This window comes from Barbus barbus (genome assembly GCF_936440315.1).
Source record: "Barbus barbus genome assembly, chromosome: 2".
Lineage (NCBI taxonomy): Eukaryota > Metazoa > Chordata > Actinopteri > Cypriniformes > Cyprinidae > Barbus > Barbus barbus.
Genome location: NC_136730.1, coordinates 18,458,583 through 18,484,696, shown reverse-complemented (window position 1 = coordinate 18,484,696; position 26,114 = coordinate 18,458,583). Strand labels below are relative to the sequence as shown.

Here is a 26,114-nt window from a genome sequence, read left to right as displayed (position 1 = left end):
AACACAGAAGGCTCAGTAAGGCAGCTAACACTAGGAGAGTATTATACGCAGAACCAGACTCAGAGCTAAACATGAACACAGAAGGCTCAGTAAGGCAGCTAACACTAGGAGAGTATTATACGCAGAACCAGACTCAGAGCTAAACATGAACACAGAAGGCTCAGTAAGGCAGCTAACACTAGGAGAGTATTATACGCAGAACCAGACTCAGAGCTAAACATGAACACAGAAGGCTCAGTAAGGCAGCTAACACTCGGAGAGTGTTATACGCAGAACAATACACGGCAAAGACAGAGGAAGTTCAAGGCTTATAAAGCGTGTGTAATCAGTGCAATCAGCTGTGTGATCAGAGCAATGTGAGATTGGTGACAGCTGTGTGTTGTCAGTGCAATGGATGATGGGAATTGTAGTCTGTGGGTGAAGAGCAACAGTAGTGTGGTGCAAGAGTCAATATGATGGAACGGCGACCTCTGATGGTGAGTGTACGGAAGATCATGAACTGGATTCGTGACAGCTGCACACATTAGAATGAATGTCAATCAATGTCCTTTCATTCGTCCCGTTTTTCATTCAAGGTCATCTTTTCATTGGTGTGAGAAATGTCTGACTAGCTACTGTCCTGCTGCGCCATACTGTTTCGAAGACGAGACTGTTTATTAAACCACAGTCAATGTGAACACTGTGTTCTCCTGCCATTTTCATTTCCGCAATGAATTAATGTGGCTACTCACCTGCTCCCTCCCTCTCTGTCAGACACTTTTAAAAGCTGATTAATTCCCTCCTCCGCTAGGTAAGCAGGAGGAGAGACTCATCAATCTTTCTCTACCTTGACAGCGTTCAACTGTGGCACGCTTTCCCATGTTACGGGACTGAATGGACAGAGCCCTATTGATAACTCAATCATCATCGCTGGCCCATGTGAATGGAGACACTTGCCCCCACGAGGAAAGACTGTGGAATTCACCGGCTGATCGGCAATCCCCTGAAATCAAGTTCAATGACAGTCCCTGAAGTCAGGAGAAAACACTCCGGATGGCACACTTGTCAGTCCTGTATACTTCTTTGCTTTCAGTGCTGTAATAGGCTACAGCTGGGAGGGATTCCTCTGGATGCCAGCCAGTCTTGATCCCTTTACAAGACCTGTCCATCAGACCACTTCTACATTTCCTAGGCTGCAAGATAGCATATTTGTGCAAAGTGTTTAGGTACACTAACACCAGAGGCAATTTAGTCAAATGCCCAGGCATTTTGAAGTAAAGCCTGGAATTTGGAGATGATTTCCAGAGGATTCCATGCATGTGTGCAGTGTGTGAGGAAATCATTTGTGCAGATAAACAAACTACTCAAGCGTCCGTTCCCTCGTGCTGATGGAGCCTGGGGACTGCTGCTAAACTACAGTACTTAATCTCGGCCATAAGATGCCGTGTTTACCTGAATCCCACAGAGAGACCTCTCATGCTGTAACTCATCTCATTCTTTGATCTAGACTTGTGTACTACATCAGAAATGTAATTTCAACTCTCTGTATGTATGTGCCGTACATGTGGAAGAATTGACAATAAAGCAAACTTGACTTGACTACATCTATGAGAGAGAGAGCCAGAGAGATAAAGGGGATCATACAGAGAAAGAGAGAAAAAGAGACTGATAGAGTGAGAGACAGATAGCGAGAGAGAGAAAGATAATCATCTAATGAGATCTCAACCTCCCCAGAGTGATAGTCCAGACATGAGGAGAAATATGACATTATGTGGCTACTATACAAATAATACAACAGGGGAAATATGTTGAAATAAGCTCAAATATAAAGGGCATAATCATCAGGCTTAGAAGAACAAGTCGGGACAACAGCAAAACATGCCACATCAAAATAGGAAAAACACCAATATTGGTATATTTTCAGCTTTTCTTTTTTTTTGCCAAATCTCAAATGGTTTAAAATAATAAGGCATCACATCTGAGCAGAATTAATATATAGCTCCAACCTTTTGTAAACACTTCTTTGATTTCTAGAGGCAGACAAGAATGTTTAGTCTGAATCAGAGCAGTGCAGGAAAGTGTTGATATGGTGAAAAAAAGTTGTTCAAAGGTTAGTTAAAGATATTCACCACAATAGTTCACCACAAAATAAAAAATCTGTCCTTTTCTTTTTAAATAAAATGTAAAAAGTGCTGATCTTTTCCATAAAATGTCATTAATGACATGACATTTGAGAGCTACAACATAAAGGAAGATTTTCAGTGAATGACCACTTAAAATAGAAATACAGTGAGTCATATGGACCACTGTTATGGTGTTTTTGTTTTGTTTTGTTTCACCATTCACTTTTACTGAAAGGAAAAGAGCAGCATGAACATCCTACTTAACATCTTCTTTTGTGGTCTATGAAAGACAGAAAATCATTTCTAACGACATGAGGGTGAGTAAAAGATTATTTTCAGCTGAATTACATTGTGTATAAGCTGTGTCCGCCATTGCGTGAACTGCTGAGAGCAATTGTCTGTGTGTGTATGCATTTGTCTTGCGTGTGTGATTTTGTGTCAGGGTATGGATTTAACAACATCCCACCCATTTTGCAATCTGTAAACTTATACATTCTCTGTTAATGCTCCCTCCAGAGCCACCCAATCCTACAGAACAAGAGGCATGAAAAATTCAGCCAGCGTGCCCAATCCCTGCTGCAATTATGCATGAGTAGAACGGCTGGCTGAACAGAGCAAAACCCAATGCATATACTTTACATTCCATTCCCATTCCACTGACTTCCAGGCTGGATCTGTGCATGCTCATCTCAGACGTTCACACTGTCTACAGAGCACTACACGACAGGCAATCAGAAGCCCTCCAGCTCCTTCCTGATAGCGTTCACTGTGATAATGCCTTAGCATCACACAACCGAACAAATCCGATGCAAAATTCAGACAGGGCAGAGGGCAAAGATGAAAATTAGCCTCTATAAGTCTAACATACATGTGCATGTCACGTGCTGGTAATGCACTGTAAAAAAAAAAAAAATTGAGCCAACTTAAAATTTTAAGGCAACCAGCTTCAGCAGATTTTTGAGCTTTCTCAACTTGTTGTTTTAAGTTTATACAACAAAAAGTTGAGAATTTCCTACAAAAATAAGTTGAAATCAAAAATCTTTTTTTTTTTTTTTTTTTTTTACAATGTGGTATATTACAAATGGAAGAAACAAATCGCTAAAGATCTTAGAGGATAAAATTTAACATAGAAATGGTTTATGAATCCAAAAAGATGTAACAATATATTCACATCAAGGGGGTTGCTAAACATTGTAATTTAAGAATGTACTGATGCACAATATATCTATTATTGGCCAATATTAGATTTGTATCAGTTTTTGATTGCACATGTTAATTTTACATTTAGAATGCCTCTGCCATCATCTATTGCTGAGTTAAGGTTAATCTTTAAAAACACTAATAATTTAACAACTCTGTTAAATCTAATGTTTAGCAAATCTCAAAATGATTATCAATTTTTCATACTGTAAAAAAAAATATTTCAAATGACATTTCAGTTTAATCATTTATTTAGACAAACAAATTTGAAGAAATATCAAAATGATTTCTAAATGATCATATGACACTGAAGACTGTTGAAAATCCAGCTTTGCCAGCACAGGAATAAACTGCATTGTAAAATACATTATATTAACATAAACAGTTATTTTATATTTTAATAATGTGTCACAATACTAGTGCTTTAACTGTATTTTTGATCAAATAAATTCACCCTTGTTAAGCATAAGAAACTACATTCAAACTTCTTTAAAAAATCTAAATATTTCAAAATGTTTGACTTTTAGTGTAATTATTGGTTTAATTATTGGCTTGTCATATTAACCAGAATTTTAATATTGTGCATGGGTAGAATGAACCATTAAAAATCCCATATCAATTGAACAAATATGATGAATATCTAGGGGACGTGCACATACACTAAAAAAACACCACATGCGTATTAGTATACTATACTTCATTTCTTACCACCAAAGAAAGGGGCCTTTTCCATGATACCACTCCGATCAGTCCAGACAAGAGCACCTGAAACAGAAAGAATACAGTTTTTTGAGACTAAAGAACAGAGCTACTCACTGGGCCAGTTCAACACCAACACTGCCAAACAAAATCACATCTCAGGCATTACAGGAAACAGAAAGAAATGAGCTCCATCACAGTTGAATTTATCAATATTTAATGTGCAAGGAATAATGATCAGGATGGCAGGGGGAATTCTGATATAGAGGTGTTAAAAATTCTTGATATAGAGATGTTAAAAAAAAATTGCGATAACATGAACACTTTTATATTCTCTGCAGTACTTGTTCTTTCTTTCTCCTTCATCCTTCATTAACCAGCTGCACTCCACTCCGAGGCAGTCTCTCTCTCCTTCACCCTTTAACCTCTCAAGTCCAGCAGGCCTCTCTCCCTCATTCACACTTTGTACCCATGGGACCTCAACGCTGCGTTACAATCACAGTGCCATCTCATATGAACCAACAGGAGCAGAGCATTAAATGGAACAAAATGTTAGCAATGAAGCTGATGCTGTCAGCAGTTTAGAATGTAAATTCAGGTTATGAATAATGCTCCAGATGGAATTAAAATGCTTAGGTATATATAGTGTTTCATACATAGAAGGAGGTGAATGCTGAGTGGAGTGCATGCTGAGTATTTCTCAGTCACTGATGTGTGTTGGCTGGCAAAAGAGAAAAAGAGATCAGTGAGACTGAGGAGTTGATCGATCTGAAGATTATAGGATTATGCCATCGTGTGCAATCACACACAGCTATGGGATTAACAAGCACCAACATAAAGGAAAAGTGCAGAAAAACAAATAAAAAGGATCCATGTGTGAGTCAAAAAAAATAAAAGCAATTAAAAAAATTCAGAGAAGAGAACGCTTTTGCAAGGTCTTGTTAACCATGATTTGGTCAGCTAATTGGTCTGGCCACCTCATTCCAGGACCTTATGCGTAGGCAATAATGCTTAGGCCAATTATTAAGACATTACTTTAACACAAATACATTTCTGTAACAAGCATGACATGAGATTATGTTTTATGAGAGAGTGTGTGTATGACTTTTTAAGAGAGATGATGTCAGAAACGGTTCACATTGTATTTGCTCTCTTAAATTTTTATCCTCTTTCAGTAACAATTGAGAGGGAGAAAGAGAAGGAGAAAACTAAACCAAGAGTGAGGAAAAAAGATGCTGGGAAGGAGTCAGTTAAAGATAAGATTGAAAGGGAGGAAAGGCCTGGCTGGTGTGTGTCCAAGATGGAGGCAGCAGACACTTGATTCTCGATGAAGCACCTGTTGTAACTGCCAGCGTTAATGTAGGGAAGTGAGTGCATTTTGATATGGCTGACTTAAGGCTACTACTTTTTACAATGTGCCTTATAACAACTATAAAGAGCGTGTTTAAAGACGCTTTACAGACCGGTAGGCTCTACAAACAAACATGGGTTATACATGAGTCATGACGCTGTGCCCAAACAATACCCAGCGGATGATAATTCCACTAATACAGATTTTTCGAGTCTCGTAAGGGCTCTGGGGCAGGATGAGTGGATTTTATTTCAAAATCAAGAAAAAGTTTGGAGAAAGACCTTGGATTCGAAACATTTTGAGGATAGGCACAACTTCGTTTTCTCTGGAGAAACGCAGACAAAATGGATTAAACTCATCTGTATCCTAAATGGAGTTTATTTCAAGAACGTAACTTTTTCTACTACTTGGCGAAATGGGAGACCATTTGGACTACCTTTTTTAAAGTTTGCAATCCGTGTACTGAAGAAAATGCCATTAATCAACAGAGGCCTCCCTCAAGTTCAAACCTGGGATTCCCTTGGAAGCTGGATTGAGGCGGAGCTGCGCTTTTTCAGCCGGCACTTGGGGCGTCACGGAGTACAACTCAAGAACAAAAGCAGGTGGGCAAAGACAAACTGGCATATTTATGGCAAAATAGAAAAGCTAAAGCAATTCAAGTTATTCTTAACAATAGTAATTATCCAAGTGCACCAGCCTGTACAAATAGCAAGCACCTTGTGCAAAAGTATTACACTTCCAAATGTGTGCCTGAAAGACCAGAAAGTACACTAAGTGTGCCGCCATGGACAGGTTCATTAAATCCGGTGCAATATAGTCAACCGAACGCCTCGCTATTTACTGTTGGTGAGGTAGAAAAAGTGATTATTAATTTACCAAATAATAAAGCAAGTGGATTCGATGGTGTGACGTACGAAACGCTGAAATATGGTAAAAGCACATTGTGCCCAGTTCTGACTAATATATTTAACATATGTCTTGAGAACGGCAAAGTACCAGAAGCATGGAAAGGGGCATTGATCCATCGAATCCCTAAGAAAGATAATATTCCCGATGACCCGTCAACTTGGAGAGATATATCCTTACTACTGACAGTTTATAAGGTATTCATGAAATGTCTGCTCTCAAGAATCCTTTCCTGGTTGGTGGAGACAGGAATACTCTCATCAAAACAGAAAGCATATATCAATAGACAGGGAATGAATGAGCACGTTTTTTGTTTGAAAGCAGGAATTGATGATTTCAAACATTCATCTGCAAGATTCTTCACTGTTTTTTTGGATTTTCGTGATGCCTTTGGCTCACTGTCCCATGATGTTATGCTCCATGCATTGGATGAAATAAGACTACCACAGCCATATGTGGATGTGATCAAGGATGTCTACAATAACTCCTATGTTCAAGTCATATGTGGAAGTGTCTTAACTGATTCTATACCACTTAAGGTCGGTATTAAGACTGGTTGCCCTTGGAGCGCTGTTAGCTTCATACTAGCGATTAACTCCTGGCTGAAATGGATGTGTCAGTGCGCACCAGTAGGTGTGCGATCTCCAAATCCAGTGCAAGCTTATGCGGATGATGTGGAAATATCTTCACGAGATGAGAGTGTAATCCATAGTATGCTTCTTCGTACGGATGACTTCATAAGGTGGTCTGGTCTGGATAGGAAACATACAAAGTGTGCAGCGTTTTATGAAAGACGGAGTGGAGGAAATAGATGGTATAGATCAAAGTCTGACAAACCTCCGGTCTTTGCATTAGCACATAAACCTATCCGTATATGAACGTCATGAAACCTATCCTTATCTGGGGCATAAATTCAACGTTAGCGGTGACTGGGAGGAACAGGTTACAGAGCTGTGCCATGAATTTACCCGAAGACTTGCACTGATTGACTCTTCCCCTCTCCCCATAATGATGAAGACTGAGGCTATCAGATTGATTGCAATAGCCAAATTTCAACATCTGTTCATGAATGTTCATATTTCACAATGCACACTTTCAATATTGAATGACGAAATGGTAAAGCTAGTGAGAAAATGGTTCTGTCTCAATAGCCATACAACCCGAGATATTATTTTCCAGTCACGTCCAAACATTGAATGGATTTATACTGCTTCCAGAATAGGTCATCTTCTTAACATGCTGAATAATGACGATACATCTGTCAGAGAATTGGCACGTGAGTCACTTTTTCTTCATCTACAACGGTGCAAAATACCGGCTGCTTCGTGCAACGAGCCACAGTTTCTTGGATTTAAATTAAAACAGAATGGAAAATTGGACATCAAAACAGCTGGATTTGGAGTACGTTCTGATTGGCTGGACTTAAATGATATTTGCCAGCATACAGGACTGATGGTCTTTAATGAGAATATAATAACAGATCCGCATATCTCTACTCTAGCAGTACTCAACACAGAAGGAACATCTCGTCAATTATCGACCAATAATGTACGAGTCTCACTTCTTCATCTTAGAAAAACTCAAAGTGCTCAGCATTGGATGGGCTTGAAACTACAGGGAAAATTAGCACTTCTCCAATCAGCTGACCATTCAGTATCACACTCTGTTTTGACGAACTTTTCAATCTCAGAGGATATTCAAATTTTTATGATTAAAGCACGACTACAATGTCTTCCAACAATGTACAATTTGTCAATATGGTATCCGTCAAAATACAACTCCTATTGCTTGTTACATCAAAATCAGCAGGAAAATGAAACCGTCGCTCACATTTTAAATGGATGTTGTTTCTATAAAGGACTGTATGTGTTCAGACATGATCGCCTGGTTGATTTGATTGTAAAGGACTTGAAAACAATACATAAAGACAGTAAGATTTACCAGCATACTACTGTTGAATTGAACTGGTTCTATTATAACACATCTGACAGAGACTATTTTAAAAACATTCCAAATACTCCTGATATTGTGATTGTAAACGAGGCTTTGAACACTGTATTTGTTATTGGAGTTGGATGTTGTTTTGACTTGTATTTGGATACTTGCTATCTTTCCAAATTGCTCAAATATCAGCCATTGGTTGAAGCCATCCATCAACTTGACTACCAGTGTAAATGAATTACTCTAGTATTTGGAAGTTTAGGTCATGTGCACAAGAATGTGATTAAAGGACTGCAGTTGGGTGGATTGCAAAAAAAGAAAGCAAAAAAACTTGCTAAATTTTGTTCAGTTTCAGCTATTATAGGGAGTATGCAAATATGGAAACGAAGATGTTTTGTCTATGCTTGAGTGTTGATTGTTATAAATATAAGGACTTGTGAATGTATGTTAGCCATGTGAACCTGTCATCTTGCAAACTGACTTCCCAAGGTGTTTGGATTCCGTTTTTGTTGCTTGGCTTGTGGATCCAAATAAAGGAAGAGATGTGTGTGTGGAAGGATCAGCAGCACAAAAGAGCTCACTTAATGGAATATTCAGGCGTTGTGCAAAATCCTATTCCCTGGCAAAATCACATCCCCTTTTCGGCACCTAAACGATTCTATTGGCTGAAAGATCTTTTGGGGCTATTCTATTCAGTGTCAGATTAAAAATGACACAATATTGCCTGTTCATGTATATACACTTAAAGTCGAATAAAATTGAAATTCATTGTCTATATTTTATAAATGTCTATTTTTATAAACATCCATTTGATCAAATCTATTTTATGAACATTTCACGAGTTCACACTCACAGTTGGTGTGCTGTCTGAGGGGAGGGCTCCGAGCTCGGAATTTTGGCCCAAACCCAGAGCACACCTACCCCCCCAACAGGATAGGACAGTAATAGTTGTAAGTGCGGAGAAGGGGTGGCGGAGGGGTGCTGGAAAACTGCCAATAAACAGAGGCAAGTCTGTGTATATATACACTCCTCTTACCTTGTTAACTAGGTTGATTACTAATTGTTCTCCTCTCGTGTTAATTAGGTTAATTATCTGAACATGCTCCTCCCGAACTTTGCTAATAAAACATCATTTTGTGAAAAATATTGCTTTTTTGACTATGTAATTTTTAATCAAAATGTCATAACTCAATCTCCGTGCAAAATAACAGACTTCTAGGGTTTATGTACTGTATGCCAGACTTTTTCAATCATATATTCCATCGACTGCAAACTTATATTCAGATCTGCCTCCATCCAATTAAAATCCAAAGAGATGGTGCTTCTCTGTTACATCACAACTTTAATCATAATTTTTTTAAAATTAATTATTAAATAAATTGACATTTCTAAATATTATCTAGTTACAGTTTCCTATCTCATCATACAACACAAGTTAAGGTCTAACTTACAGTTGTGAATTCATACTTATTTTCTATTATATTGTATATTATATTATATTAATATATAATGGTAGCAAAGTTTTTTGAGGGTGATTTTTGCTGCTGTTCCTCTGATAGTTACATTTACATTTATGCATTTGGCTTTTATCCAAAGGTGACTTATATTAAATTCAATGTACACATTTTATCAGTTCTTGGGAATCGAACCAGACCTTGGCATTGCTATCGCCATGCTCTACAGTTTGAGCAACAGGAAGGCGTATTATAAATAATACAGGCCCTCCTTCACCCAAATATGGTTACCTTTATCTGACTCAGGTTTTATAAAAATTTTAATGTACCAAGAGATGAGTCAGAGTGTTTGTCTATGTTGAATGACAGCATGCCTCAGATACACACACACACACACTCACTCACTCACTCACTCACTCACTCACACAATGCCTACATTAACACCTGCCGTATGAATCCCCACTGACAACTATCCCTTATTATTCTTAACTCTGTGCCTAAATTAGGGCTCCCTACTGACTCTCGGTACCTTTATAGCACATAGGTTAATAACATGCTGTAGAGCGAGTTGGACTGCAAAGCGTCAAACTATAGTACTTCATAGGTTTGTTGGACAATGGAGGAGGATTATATACTGTAGTTTAGAATAGAAGTTATGCTGCGCAACCTTTTCTATCTTTTCTGGATTTGTGTGTATGACAGGCATAAAACATCTGCAACCATCAATCCCATATTCTCTACTTCTTCAGAGGAGCAGCAGAGCACACATTATGCCCTGGGTGGGAAGTCTTGCCGGTGATTTCCTGCCTCCAGAAATTGTTTTCTGGAAAGAGGCAACGATAGCAAGCAATAATCAAAGAAGGATTTCACCCTTGGCTGCGCTCTCAACAGGATTAAGACGCACCACTCACTGACATTAGCCACTAAAGCCTTTTAGCTCAGTCAGTAGTGCTATGAGAGGCAATAGAGCCCCTCAGTCAATTACCAGGGTACAGCTGCTCCGTCTAATATATGTACATGTCATACAGCCCATATCGCAAACACCACAAATGACAACTAGACTCTAAGGACTGGATTCAGCTCAAGCCCAGTCTGCTGAAACTGGACTATTAGGAAAAATCTGAGGGAACACAAACTGTCAAACAGTGCTGGATCAAACACAGTGCGCTTTGAGAAATTGCTCTTGGCTGTCAAAATCAAGACTAAACTTGTAGTGGTTTGCATATTGAGTGTGGTCTGCAGAGTGTGAGGGTGCAGTGGGCGACAGGCTGCCTGGGGGACGCTCTTTAATCACACCAAACTGTTTGCACAGCAGTGATATACAGCTGTCCCCCCTCCCCAAACACACAGAGAGAGAGGCTGAGAGAGATACAGCATTTGAACTGAAAACTATAGGAAAAGCAGGTAACAAATTTTGTGTTTTGAAATGTTTCTAAAACATTGTAATGTCCAATTTTCTTGTTGTGATTATAATGTTATTGAAAGGTTAGAAAAAAAAATCTTACAGTGTTATACTAACTTTATTTTTCAACCAAAATGTTATTTTCAAAATTCTTAGAACGTTAAAATGTCCAATTTTCTTGTCGTGATTAGAATGTTGCAAAATAAAGTTTCTTTGAATGTTTAAGTACAAATAACTTCATAAAGACATTCTGATGTTGATCTCAGAACTTTTTAGTTACTGTTATGAAAATTTATATGAAATTAATTTACATGTTTATATAAATTAAACATATTTATATGTATTCAGTTGAGATACACTACCATTACAATTTTGGGGTCAGTAAGAATTTTTTTAACCAATGTAATTATATTTGTATTCAGCATGGATGCATTAAATTGATAAAAAGTGACGGTAAAGATTTGTAATGTAGCAAAAGATAGCAAAAGATTTCTATTTCAAATATGTTTTTTGTCAACAATTTTTTTTTGGGGGGGGGTAAGAGTTTCCACAAAAATAGTAGGAAGCACACTTTTATCAGCATATAGATATAGAGAATCATATCAGCATATTACAATTATTTCTGAAGGATCATGTAACACTGACGACTGAAGTAATGCTGCTAAAAAAAATCACCTTTGACATTACAGAAATAAATTACAATTTAAAATATATTGAAAAAACATAATTTCTGATTATATAAATGTAGCCTGTGTGAGCAGAAGAGACATCTTTCAAAATCTTTAAAACATCTTACCAACCCCCAAAGACACATACAAGACTTCACTGAGTACACCAAAGTTTAAACAGCCTAATATCAGCAATAAAAAATTCTACAATGTTCAACATGCCCTTGATGGAATGACTGAACAAGCAAAACCAGCTAATGCAATCGGATAATCTTCTCGTCTCAGCTCTTTACCGTTAATCTGCATGATCTTGTATTCTCTCAGACTGATGTTTTCCTTTTACGTGATACCCCGAGGGTGCAACCAAACTATTCAGAAGCTGAGCATCCAGCACAAGAAAAGACAGACAGAAGACAGAAGGCCAAAAATGATCACATCAAAATCCGAAAATACAAGAACACGCACCAGAATCTGTCAAATCACTTCTACTCAACAGACTCCACTACAGACATTTGTTTAGACAGCTGCTGCTTGCTACTATTGTTCCGGCTGCAGGAAGGACATCAGCAGGCCTCTGGTGATGGCAGCAGGATGGTCAAGTATGTGAGAAGATTTCAACCGGGCTCATATGTGCCTGAACTTATGTCCATGTCGTGTGTTTGGAGAGAGCCCAAGATTTCTCCTTTTTTTCTCTTGACATCCTTATTGAGAACGTGGGGTTCAATTGCCTCAATTAAGAAGGAAACTGTGATTACATATGTGATATTACATATAAATAGAACACACTCCCACTGCCCACTGCAATGCCTGTAATGACTTCAAGGCATATTTCTCAAGCATAGCTTTCCTCACACACATACTAATGAAGGTGTGTGGCCTATCATCTTGATTTACATACATATTTATGAAGGTGCGTGCATGCTTATGAAAGCATAAAGCGTCATTCTTACTCACATATACACTTATGAAGGTTTATGGCTCATCGCCTTTATGTAAGGCTCGAACTGAGTTCAATATGTGAAACATTTGGATGCATCTATAAACGTGATGATGATGATCAGCACGTCTACGTGAGTGACTAAACGAAGGTCCTGGAATGAGGACACGACACACTTACACATCACTCCCTAAAAGGGAGGGAAAGAAAGAGAGAGAAGGAGAGGGACGGATGGGAACGGTGGTTCTGTTGCCGTGGAAACCCCTTTCTGGACACTTTCCAAGCTTTGTAATGATTTCCCATTTACCCCTCAGAGAGAGAGAGAGAGACTGAAGTGACTCCTTCAGTATCAACACGCAACACACACTACGCTGAACAGAGCTTCACTACGAACCCCTGAAGATATGAGCACAAACATAAGAACCATGTGATGTAAAAAAATAAATGTTACCGTCACAATTTTCACAGGATAAATTTCTTGAACCTTTCGGATGTGTAGTAAATCGATTCTGCTCACACGCACTCCAGCACCAGAGAACTGAAGTCGGCCACTGACAGTATCATTGAGCTCCAGATGGTATTCTGAAGCTGAACTCTTGGGCAGCTTGTGCTGTTTCCCCTTTAAAGTGATGACCTGCACCTTGCTGCAGATTCGCTTCTGTCTAATAAAATTACAGAACCATCACTGTCCTTGTCATAGCTGTAATCGTGTTACGGGGGCACTCTTATCAGGTTGAACACATCTCTCTGGAGCAGCTAGCACGTCCTAAAAAGGTGTCTTTTTACAGGTTACAGGGACGCTCGACTTGGGTCATGTGTCTGCATGTGTGGGTGCCTGCAATAAGGAATATGGCACACATCTTTACTTGACCCTCTAACTCTAGCACTATCTATTCTAATTGTATTTTATCTATGTCTTTTTATTAAAAAATAACAACAATAATAATAATAATTATCTGTACTGCGTTAGGCTAACCAAGACTTGTAATAGCACTTGCACGTTGTTGCTCTTTTGTTGGTTTTGATTGCTTCTTATGTCCTCATTTGTAAGTCGCTTTGGATAAAAGCGTCTGCTAAATGACTAAATAAATAAATAAATAAATAAATAAATAAGTAGAGCTGGGTACATTGATACATATTTCATGATTCAATTTTGATTCGCTAGCTCTGGATTTGATTCTGTTCTCATTTTGATTAGTTTCAATTGACTTATTTCCTTTAAAATGTCCATTTCGCATACATGAAGTACATTCTCAGCAAACACTATACATCAGTGCTTCTCAAAGTCTGGACTCCGGTCCGGATTCAATGAGGACCCGCCTCCACTTCGTATTTCAAGTGCACTCGTATCACTCAGACCTCCATGGCACACACACTCGCAGAGCGCACGAATGTTGCAGTGTTTACTGACTTTTTTGTAAGACAAAGCGCATAGCAACTAGTGACATTTTGAACAAAACTTAGCTATCATTCCGTAGAATAATGTTACCAGTTTCAATAGTTAGCTGCACATTCAACGGACTGAACCGCAGCAGACTTGTGAATGAATGAGTAATGAGCGTTTCCAAAAACCCATAACCGTTGACTGTCTGGGCATATGAACATTAATGTAGTTCATCTGTAAATATGCACATAGACAGACGTTTGTGCTGCATGATATATAAAGTAAAGTAATATTCACTGCTGTATAACAGAGTATTACATGTATAATTAAAGATTTTACCAATTCAGTTGAAGTGACTGCAGGTTACACTGAAGTACTATTTCAGACACAGAAAATATGTAAATGGTTCTCATTTACATGTTTTCTGTGTCTGAAATAGTACTTCACTGTAACCTGCAGTCACTTTAACTAAATTGCTAAAATCTTTAATTGGGCTTAATTGGGCATTTAGTTGTATAAAAATGCAGTACTGTTACAGCTCAGAGAGTAACTCTTACGAAAAATAACCATGGTTTTATTATAGCTAGTAAAAGTGTAGTAACCGTGTTTTTTTGGCATACTGATTGCAATTTGTATAACCACAGTTTGATTACCAACACCATGGTTAAACTATGGTTAGTGTAGCAAGACCATACTTAATTTGTTAACTACAGTAACCATGTTTTTTGGTTTTATTTGTTGTAAAACAATGGTTAACTTTCGTAAACGCAAGTATAACCTGATGACATCATGAATATGATAATTAAGCATACATAAAGTTGAATTGTTATGCAAAGTTATGAGTATGTTTATTAAAAACAAGTTTTGTAATAACAATTATTTCTGACCTTTTGATGTTGATGATAATTCAGATTCGGACCTTTGAATGTAAACTTTGAGAACCCCTGCTATACATTATACATTGATGCATTATGAAAATATTACATTTAGATATTAAGATGCATTAAAGGTGTCCCCTTGATCTTTTGATATATAAGAGTTCATAGTGCTATAAAAACGTTCTGTGAGTTTCAGAACTCAACATTTTCTCGTTATTCTAAAAACAGCTTTTGTTGAAGCCAAACGACAGCTTGTGGAATGTGCCACTTTATGACGTAATAGTGTGGCTAAACACCGCCTCCGCAGAAGAAGATCAACGCCTGCTTCTACATCACTGCCCGTTTAGCCCTGCCCACTGATTCATACATGAGCAGCAAATTCAGGTATACACAGAAACCAAAAGGATAAACTTTATTTGACTAACTTTTTTAACGAAGTGCCAAGCTATGTCAGTAAGAACTAGGCCCTTTGTTCACTTCATTTTACTGTGGTTTTGTTTACAAACAAGGCACAATTTGATATGAGATTTTCAGAAAGATTGCAACTAAAAGACGATGCTGTGCCAACTATATTGGATCTGGCAGCAATGACAACACACAAGGTTGATAAACTGTTTTCAGTATGTGATCACTATTGCTTTGTGTGTTAAACAGATTGTTTGATATGTACTGAGTTTTTACTTCTAAATTGTTTTATTATGTAAAACTTTTGATAACATTATAAGTGGACCTCAGCGAACAGTACAAAATAAAAAAACAAAGGCAGTTCATGACCCCTTTAAATTGATCAAAAATGACAGTAAAGACATTTGTAATGTTACAAAACATTGCTCAAATTAATGCTGTTTACTCAAAGCTTGTTCATCAAAAAAGCATGAGAAAAAAAACTAAGGCAGATTCCATTAAGCAGTTTCATTAAGCAGCACAACCATTTGAGCACCAAATCTGCATATTAATCATTTCTGAAGAATCATGTGACACTGAAGAGAGGAGTAATGGCTGCTAAAAAATGAAGCTTTGCCATCACAGGAATAAGTTACATTTTAAAATGTAAAACTGCCATTTTAAATTGTAATAATATTTCACAATATTATTCTTTTAATGCATTTTAACCAACTCTTCTCATAGGAATAGCAGTTTTTGAGAAAGTACAGTAGTAATGTTGCACAACAGGGCTTTTTTTCTTAAACTCTTTTAGTATCGACCCCTAGAACACCAGTCTACAAATCCAAACCTGAGTGTTTATGGAGGACACACATCCAACTTTGAGACACATCAGGGAGAAACGTGTGCTCCTTCTTAATTAAATTGAACAATCCGGGGATTAAAAGAGTGTCAGTGTAAATACGCTCCTAAAGACGGTGACATTCGGCAACTCCAGATATATCACATGGAAAAACTGTCAGCCGAGAAATCCTTCTGGCTCATTTCAAAGCAACCAGATCACATGACTTGCTGTGTTCAATTTAGAAATTGCATTCTGCTGTCGCAGGCACACCTCGCAAATGAATAAAGCTGTACCTGTACATACGGTCCCGTGCCAACAGCAGAACATTGCCTGAATAAATTAGAGTCAAGAGTCATGCGTTTTTTGGACTCAAAATGTGGAATGAGAAAACTAGAAGAATACAGCAATCTTTTGCTGGCTGGGTTGTGCATGTGTCTGTATGTATAAGACGGGAGAGAGAATGCTTGTGTTTACACTTTGACCTCTCCATCACGTTGGCGTCTGCTCCTTTTGGGCTCTTGAGACACAGATGAGAGCTTCTCTCAAATTAGACTCTGCCACCCTCAAACAGCTCTTAAGCTGCAGTTTATTCCAGCACTAACAATGGCGCTCACAGGAGAAGGTCAAGGTGATCGGCTGAGTTCTTTTAGCTCATTCAAAATGCAATACACACAGGCTCATGGTTGCTCTCGTCTAGTCGGTCTACCTCCGTCATTCACCTCCTCTTCCTCACATTCTCTCATTTCACAAATCATTATTCCCTGTCTAACCTATCACACGGTTCTGAGCTTAGAACAAACAGCTCATCCTCATCGCCATGGAAACAGTGGGACAACAGCAGGTTCCCTGGTGTTACTGGGGGTTGGGCATCTCAATCATTCTTTCCCTTTCTCTCTCTCTCATGCTGTTATTCACGTTCATCCACTTTCTGCACACAGATCCCCTCTGGAGACCCTGCCAGTATGCACACACTGAGCTCCTCTGATAACTACAACACCGCAATAACCACAGAAACTGTTTGGAGCCTCTGCTCTGACCACACCGATTGTCTTTAAGAACTATTTTGGTACACCTCACTAACCCCTCTTAAGAACATGTCCAGTTCAAATTTCACCCCAAAATCACAAGGGACATATATTTTATAAATCAAAAATTTCCTGATAATTTACTCACCCCCATGTCATCCAAGATGTTCATGTCTTTCTTTCTTCACATTTTTGAGGAAAACAATTCAGGATTTTTCTCTATATAGTGGACTTCAATGGCGGCCAATGGGTTGAAGGTTCAAACTGCAGTTTTAATGCAGCTTCAAAGGGCTCTGCACTATCTCAGCCGAGGAACAAGTGTCTTGTCTAGTGAAACAATGGCATTTTTTTTTTTTTTTTTTTTATAAACAAAAATGTGTATACTTTTTTACCACAAATGCTCATCTTGCACTAGCTCTGCATACATTCACAACTTATGCATTATGTATTCACGTCGGAAAGGTCAAGACGAGCATTTGTGGTTAAAAAGTATATACATTTGAATTTTTTTAGAAAATAACCAATCGTTTCACTAGATAAGACACTTATTCCTTGGCTGGGATCATGTAGAGCCCTTTGAAGCTGAATTGAAACTACAATTTGGAACTTCAACCCATAGGTCCACATTGAAGTCCACTATATGGAGAAAACTCTTACAATGTTTTCCTCAAAAACCATAATTTCTTTTTGACTGAAGAAAGAACATTAACATCATGAAGTAACTTTAGTCTAATTACGAGTATTTTTAAAATGTAATTTTATTGAATTACAAGTACATGTATAATCACTTCCTACTAGAGCTGGGTAGTAACTGATTACATGGAATCTGGATTATGTAATCAAATTCCAAAAATTAAGTACTTGTAATTAGATTAAATTTGTTTTAAATTTGCTTTGTTAAACTTTAGAAGGAAGTAGGAAGAGGTGATTTTAATATTTCAATAGCTATACACCCGCACATAACCTGCCGAGCAGTGGGACATATCTGGTGACATTCTCTCAGTGCTGTACCTCCTCTAATAGGCCTCTCTTGTCCAGCTCTTTGAATAATTGCAGAGCAACAGAAATTGAGACAGCATTAGATAAACAAAGCTAGCCGAAGCATCCCCCATTACTCCCCGTCTCACACTATTACAGTGTAACAGTCAAAACTACACAGTGACATGCTGCAGACTACAGTGGCATTAAGAGAGAAAAAGAGCTTTTCATCAGAGCACTGCCTTACATTAAAAAAAAATCCACCAATCATTTTTACATGGTAGGAGAAATATGGATCATGATGCTGCTGATGATGGAGAGCGTGAGGAGGAGAACGAGAAAGATGACAAACAAAGACTAATTAGGGAAGTTAAAGGGGGAGAGAGAAAGACTGAGCAAGAGAGATAGAAATCCTGTGAGAAAAGCAGGGACTTTTCCTCAGTAATTGAGATGGATTGTAGTGGGCAGAGAGGCCAGATGTGAAAAGAAGAGACTCTCACTGCGGGAACTATTCCCCCTATCTCTCTGTCTCATACATTTTGTGCTTTAGAGATGACTTTAGCCAGTTTAATCACTAATGACTTCTAAATTGAATTTTGCTCAAATTAAAAAAGCAAAATCAAATAGGAGACGGAGCGTGCTGTAAGCACTCCTGCAGCTCGCTCTCTTAAAACAGCTGAAGCCGGCTTTCTCACTTTATTTTTGTTTTCGACTAATAAGATGGATTATTGCAGCCTCTTGAAAGGAGGCATGACAAACAAACTAATTTAAATTACAATTTGATTCATGCTGTATTGCCAAAGTTGAAAGTGCTGATAAGCAGAAGTGCCATTTTCAATACCAATAGCCCCTTACTGCCTCAGTGCCTCAGTGTTTCCCAAAAAAATAGTCAACATTTGATTCAAATGACAGCTAGTGGAAACTTCCCTCAAAAAAGAAAAGGAAAGTGTGTCACTGGCAAAGTCAATGACAACTCACAATGGCTACCGATGAAGCGATTTCACACCGATGAAACTCTTTTCTTTTCTTAAAACACTGAATTATTTCAGGTTGCTTTAAAGCTTAATTAAATGAAATACATCACATCAACCATGTTGTGAACATCTAAAAATGGCAATTAGGGCTCAAGTGCTTCCATAATGTAATTATCTCGAAATGGCATGGGCTTCATCAACACAATGTAATGTAAAGACATCTAAACACAGTTTAACAACGGCCTCCCAATGACAATGGTGCTCTATTATACCTAAATTATAACACTGTACTGTAGGGAAATTTATTGGAACTAATCTACAAAGATGAATACTTACTGGTGGAGCAAAACAAGATATCAAAGTGTGTGTTTGTTTGAGCATTTACAGGGCAGGATGTTCACATGGCTCAGAACAAACATGCGCAAAGGCTCCCATCACAGCTGGCAACCAGAGATGTGCATGCCTACCATTGAAGTTGATGTGCCAGGCTTTAATTCATACACTGGTGGCCAATCAGAGAGCATTGGCCCAGCTTAACCACACACACAACAGAGGCAGGATCACAGGAGCCAGTAAGACTCCCTGCAGGCTGGTTAGATCAATGGCAATAAATACCATTGCTGATTGTTGTAAAACTGAATAAGTGTAAATCCTATTTGAAAATCAATACAGAAAAAGAACTGCAACTGCAAAAATTCATTGAGATACTTCATTTTTAAAATCTCTCAAGCACAAACCTGAAACTATAAAATACCCAGCTCTAAATTTATCAGTCACATAAAAATGAAATAACATAGAAATCTAATGTTTTCAAACCTGTCACGTTATCTGTCATATGTAATTTGAAATCTGATTAATTTATAAATTCCAATCTAATTTACGCATCTAGGTTTGCGCATTTTAGTCATTCAGTAAGTACTTAATATTGTATAGTCTATTATGCAGTCGTTTTTGTTTACTTTTTTATTTTGGATATAAAAACCAAATTCAGATTTGTGTGTGAACAGCTCTTGTGCAAAAGTATACTGATAGAACCAGGGCTGTACTGGCATTGCGTTTTTATTGCCGTTGGTTGTCCTAACACATGATTGGTATGCACACTCTGGCTATCTGCTGCTCATAATAAAATATACGCATTTTCTTGGCAGTCTGTTCAATAGCAAAGTATCTTCCAAAAAAAAAAAAATACAGAATGTTAATCAGGGAATTATTCTAGTAAGCAAAGCAGTAGTGGATGGAAGTGATCAGTAATATGAGGGTTATATTCTCACTTACACATCAGGTTGGATTGCTGGGAGTCCAGTGAGAGAGAGCAGGGCCTTGTGCATCAGTGACTGAAGAGGAAGAAACACCCCCAGTCACACACAGGCTACAGAACCCATCTGAGATAAAGCAGAGCACTAATGTCTGCTCACAAACACACATTTCGCTAACCCATACTGGTTTAATATATTAGATGCAATGGTTTGAATGAGTAGGGTTAGGGTTTAGAAAATGAATGTGAATGCTTTCATTTTATAAGCATTCCCCCTCACAAACCTATTGACATCTTTATATTTAATGCAGAGCAACTGATAAGCCTTTCAGATGCCCTCACAAGTAAGTTTCTGACAATATTCTGTTTCATATTATTTGTGAGGATATAAAAAATGGCCCTCACAAGTATTGCTAAACTGGTCTAGATAAATTCTTGCTTTAAATGCTTACCAACCATACAAGATTTAATTTCATGAATAGAAACACACACACACACAGAGAGAGAGAGCGAGTGAGTGAGAGAGAAAGAGAGAGAGAGAGAGAGAGAGAGAGAGAGAGAGAGAGAGAGAGAGAGAGAGAGAGAGAGAGAGAGAGAGAGAGAGAGAGAGAGAGAGAGAGAGAGAGGTCCACTCATTTTTATATAGCTAGTTATAAATACTAACATAACCAACACAAACATCCTTACAGAAAACTTTCTGCATTTTTTACAAATAAAAATAATTTTTAAAACTTTATTTTATACAGTTTTTACCTATAAAATCCTCAAAAAGACGTTTAGTTAGATTTATTTCATTTCTGCGTACAAATTTGTCCACAAACTGTTTAAGTAGGCACATATATACACACTCATTTACATTAATATTTCAACACTCAATTCAGTGTTTTGTTACATTTTTTTAGGTCAGGTATACTCAATGAAAAAAATAAAAACACCTCAGGGACTGACATTGTGTCTTCCATGCAATTTAAATGCAAATCACACATATTAAACAGGACAAAAGTGCAACACATAACCCAAAATAAGAGCCTTCAGAAAACATCAACTGAGAACTGTAGCAATCAAGAAGATCACTCTGAGTGTGTGTAGCGATCATTTACAGTTGGAGACACTGAGGCAAGTTGTAATGTCAGTTATATATCAGTAACTATAATATTTTCTATCCAGTGTGCTGACATGCATAAATCTTATGTTCATCAGCCTCACAAGAACTTTTCAAAACAGCATGCACAAATGAATGCATTCTTCCTGTCATTAGTGACTCTATAGCGAATCCATCTCTGACACTCCAACTACAGACTGATGAAGAGGAGTAATGACCCGTACACACAGAGCATCTAATCCTGCTAATGATATATAGTTTGTAATACTTAATCACAAGTGTCTTCAGAAGAGGCAGATATGCAGGTAATTAGTAGAAAAAGTCAAATTCCGTTCATGCAAATTCTGTTTTATTTACCACTGTGGAATTCTGGTTGACCAGGCTCAAACTAAAATGATTGTGTGATTGTTGTCAATGAAAAGCTTGATGAAAAATTCATTTTTAATTTTGCAACATTTATTCTTCTCAAGTAATGGAGAAGGTGGATGTCTGAATTTGAAATTTTGTCAGAATCACATTAGTTATTATGTCATTATCTCATAAAATAATAACAAATCACATATTATTTTATGAGGCTCCTTCACTGCACATCATCAAATCTATGAGCTTCTTAACTTGAACTTGCTCCTCTTTAGAAAGAGTATGTATGTATGTGAGACTCCAAGAGAAGCATGAGAAACATGAAGAAGGAGTGTGGGCTTTATGAGTGTTCGGCTGGCAGTAGCACTAAGGGCCATATTTCACCTCTCTCTCCCCAGAGGATTATTAATAGAACTATAACAACCCACCTCCTTCCCTGCTGTTAATCTACAAGCCAACATGTGTTACATACACAAATGCATGATTACACACATAAAAAACAGTAAGAAATGCGTCTACATTGAAGTGGCTTTCCATTTAGTTTATTGACAGACACTTCAAAAACTGCATGTTGTGTTTACTCGTGTTATCTTTGATTAATATTTAAATTTGTTTGATGATCTGAAACTTTAAAGTGTGACAAACATGCAAAAAAATAAAAAATTAGGAAGGGGGCCAACACTTTTTCACACCACTGTATATCATAATATTTTTTAATAATGACTAAGATGTCAGAGAGCAAATACACTGTATTCTACTAAACACATATTAATTACTACACCATAACAAAAGAACTATGAGGGACTTACTTCTATTTCCATATAATAAAACTAAAAATCTCACTTTGTGAAGGGAAAGCAGAAAATGAGATAATGATTAAGAAAGTCACACCACTTCAGAGGCTAAAAGAAAAAGTGATGATCTACAGAGAATCCCGCTGAGTGTGAGCACAACAAAGAGATCCACTCATCTTATTCTAAAGCTTTATCCATCACACAGATGTACATAGAGACTTACGCAAGATGAAACACACATAAAACACCTGCTCCCATACAAAGCGTAACTAACCCTCTCAATTTATAAAAGTGCACCACAGATCAATAGGGATTAGTTTCCAGAAAACAATATTGGTAAGATGACAGATTTTCATTTGAAAAAAGACATTATTGCCCTTTTGGGATATGGCTGTAATTGTTTCTATCGATCAGGATTCTGGACAGATCTGAAATAAACTATGGCACTGTAGATGTAACTTTACAGTGAAATACTGCCAATTGATAACACCCCCTAGCCCCCATGTTTATTTCTAAACATGAGTAAGTCTGTTGTTTTCTAATCTATGGCAGGGTTTGGTTTGAAAAGAAATAAATAAAATCACGATTAAGAAAAATCAGGAAAATTGGAAATCATGCCATGAAAACAGAGAAAGTGTTTCAATTAAGGATCAGCATTTCAGTTTAAGTTTATTATCGACAATTTATTTACAGGCTTATTATTATTCATTATGCCTATAATGAAACATCACAATAAATTGTTTTGCATGCATGAGCAAACAAACTCAAGTTCATTAAATCTAAATAAGCATACATTTTCTTTCCAATAAATAATAATGAACCATGTGACAAACATTTTTTTTTAAATAATAAAAAAATCGAATTAATATGTGGAGGAAAGAGAGCTGTGCATAATGCTAGTCTGGAGAAAAAAAAATTTAATAAATAAATCTTGTTCAATGGCTCAAAAGTCCAAAAGGAAATGTGGGGTGTCAGTCATCATGCACTTTTTTTTCCAGCTGACCACATAAAAAAATCAGCAGGTTTCATTTTGCAAAGTTGTGTTCAATTACTTGAGTGTAACGGGACACATGACCCCTAATTTCACAGATCAAAGGAGGAGTATGCATACGTCAGCATACAAACTGAGTGAGTGAGCAGTCTTTCAATCCTCTTAAAGAGCTTTAAAGAGGCAGTTTGCCATGAAATGCTGCATTACGAATCAGTTCTATAGCACATGAATAAGAATGTGACAGAATGGCATTAATATTATCACAGTAAAAAGGGATGAGATAACTGAAAGATCAACTGAAGTAATTCCAAGTCATTACAAAGTGTGGGTTTATCTTATAATAATGCAAAAAGCCACAAGACGTACACTGACGTGCTTTTAGGCACAAAGAACCTCCTTAGCTACAGTAAAATGAGCAAATACTGTAAATAAAATAAAACTATAATTACTACAGTCTCTTGTAGCTTATTTATTTTATAAAATTGTGATATTTGCCAATAAACTGTTAAAGGGATAGTTCTCATCAAAATGAAAATTAATTTAGTTAAAAATGTCTTTCTTCTGTTGAACACAAAAGAAGATATTTTGAAGAAACCAAATAGTTTCTGGCCCCGATTGATTTGAAACAGCATTTGTTCCCCACGCTATGGAATTCAATGGGGACCAGCAACGTTTTGGTTACCCATATTCTTCAAAATATCTGCTTTTGTATTCAGCAGAAGAAACAAAACACACACATTTGGAACAACTTAAGACTGAGTAAATGATTACAGAATTTGAATTTTTGGGTGAACCATCCCTTTAACTATGGTCTGAGAAAAAAAGCACTTCCAAGATGTTAAAAAAAAGAAGTCTACAACTGAACTGGTTAAAAAAAAAAAAGCAATTAAAAAGCAAGCAAAGCTAAGCTGGACTACACCGTGGCAGCTTTTGTTTCCATCCAGGATTCTTAAAGAGCCATTTAGATGATACATATTGAATATTTTTCATTGTTCTGCCATTTTATTCACACTGAATGCAGGATATATGACAAGCAATATTGCATTTTGCTATTCAGCCAAACAGCTTTTCTGGATGGATTCCAATGACACTCTCCAGCACCTTCATTTAACGGGAGGATGAGGGAGCATAAAAATAGTCATGTCAAGTTGAAACTTCTCATTGTCACCACCATTAATCAATGGCTACATTTACAAATGATGTTTACTGTTATTATAGCATTAAGAATCCATTACTACATTTGTTAATGCCGCTTGTGTAATCAGTTGTCAACTTCTCCTCTCTCTGTTTTTCTCTATGGCCCTGAGCGCTTCTGGATATCAGCTGGTCGTCATCGCTGCCACAATGTGGGTGCTAAAGATTTCACAAAGCACAGACACTTTCTGTAAGGAAGAACAGTGTCAAAACTCTACAATAAATCATGACATGTCAGTTCCAAAAACAGCACATTAATGATGCGTCACCATCACAACAGACCCTAAAACCATCCATCAATGACCTTCACAATACAGAGACACTTTCACACAAACAGGCCTATTTGATGATATTAAAAGACATTCAAAGAGCAGGACTCTTTTTCATAATACACAAGGAGACTGTGCTTCAACCTGGTAGTCTGGCAACTCACTTAACACACTGCTCTGGGTGAAATATACTGTAATTATACACACACCGCATTACTTTAGTTGGCCATTTATCAAAGAGATTTCGCAGGTCCGCAGAATTATTAAAGCATCTTGAAGATATAGATATGTCAGATATGTGACTCAAGGCAGAATGAACTATATTTACTGCACTTTGAAATAGCTATTGTATCATGATGTCTGTCAAGACATATTTTCAGAGAGAAAGCTAGAAAGGTCTGAAAATCCTTGAACAGAAGCCTTATAGTGTCAGTTACCCAACGGTTTGTGTAAGAAACATGCAGTGGTATAAACTCTCACCATTCATCTCAACACCAGCCATCAAACATTATCAACATGGCTCCACATGTGGGAAGAACTAAATGCATCAAAAATGTCTTAATTTGTGTTCTGGAGATGAACAAAGGTTTTGGAATGACATGAGGGTGAGTAATTAATGACAGAATTTAAATTTTTGGGTGAACTACCCCTTTAAACCTACCCATCCCACCAAATCTGTCCTTAACCTTACCCGTATCACCACCTCAATTGCAGCAAAAGTGTTAAAAAAATGGGTAGCACTAGGTGTATGTAGGGATTCAGGATATAGAGAATATACTAAAGGTCTCTACAGTAGTCACAGAGATGGGAGGGATCATCTGCACAGTTTTACCACACAGCTTTACCCTGCCAATGACAAGCAAGGAGAGATACATCTCAGGAGAAAAAAACAACAGAGAAAGTGGCAGAATGAGATGCATATAATGGGAGTGTGCACAGGGGTGAATGTGAATGCTAGGACAAATCTTTTTCCTCCTCACAACAGAATAAATGACAGGAGGATGGATTCAGTCTCCAACAAA

At 37.4% G+C, this 26,114-nt stretch overlaps 1 protein-coding gene across 1 annotated transcript in view; it reads right to left on the bottom strand.

The window, feature by feature from the left end:
* LOC306877740 (protein ENTREP2-like) overlaps positions 1-26,114 on the bottom strand; it is a gene marked incomplete at both ends in the record, with an annotated part of 102,033 nt that overhangs the window by 52,014 nt on the left and 23,905 nt on the right. Inside the window, one exon of the mRNA XM_079429681.1 lies at positions 4,011-4,067. Within this exon, the coding sequence (XP_079285807.1) occupies positions 4,011-4,067 (57 nt within the window). The remainder of the gene's footprint in view (positions 1-4,010; positions 4,068-26,114) is intronic.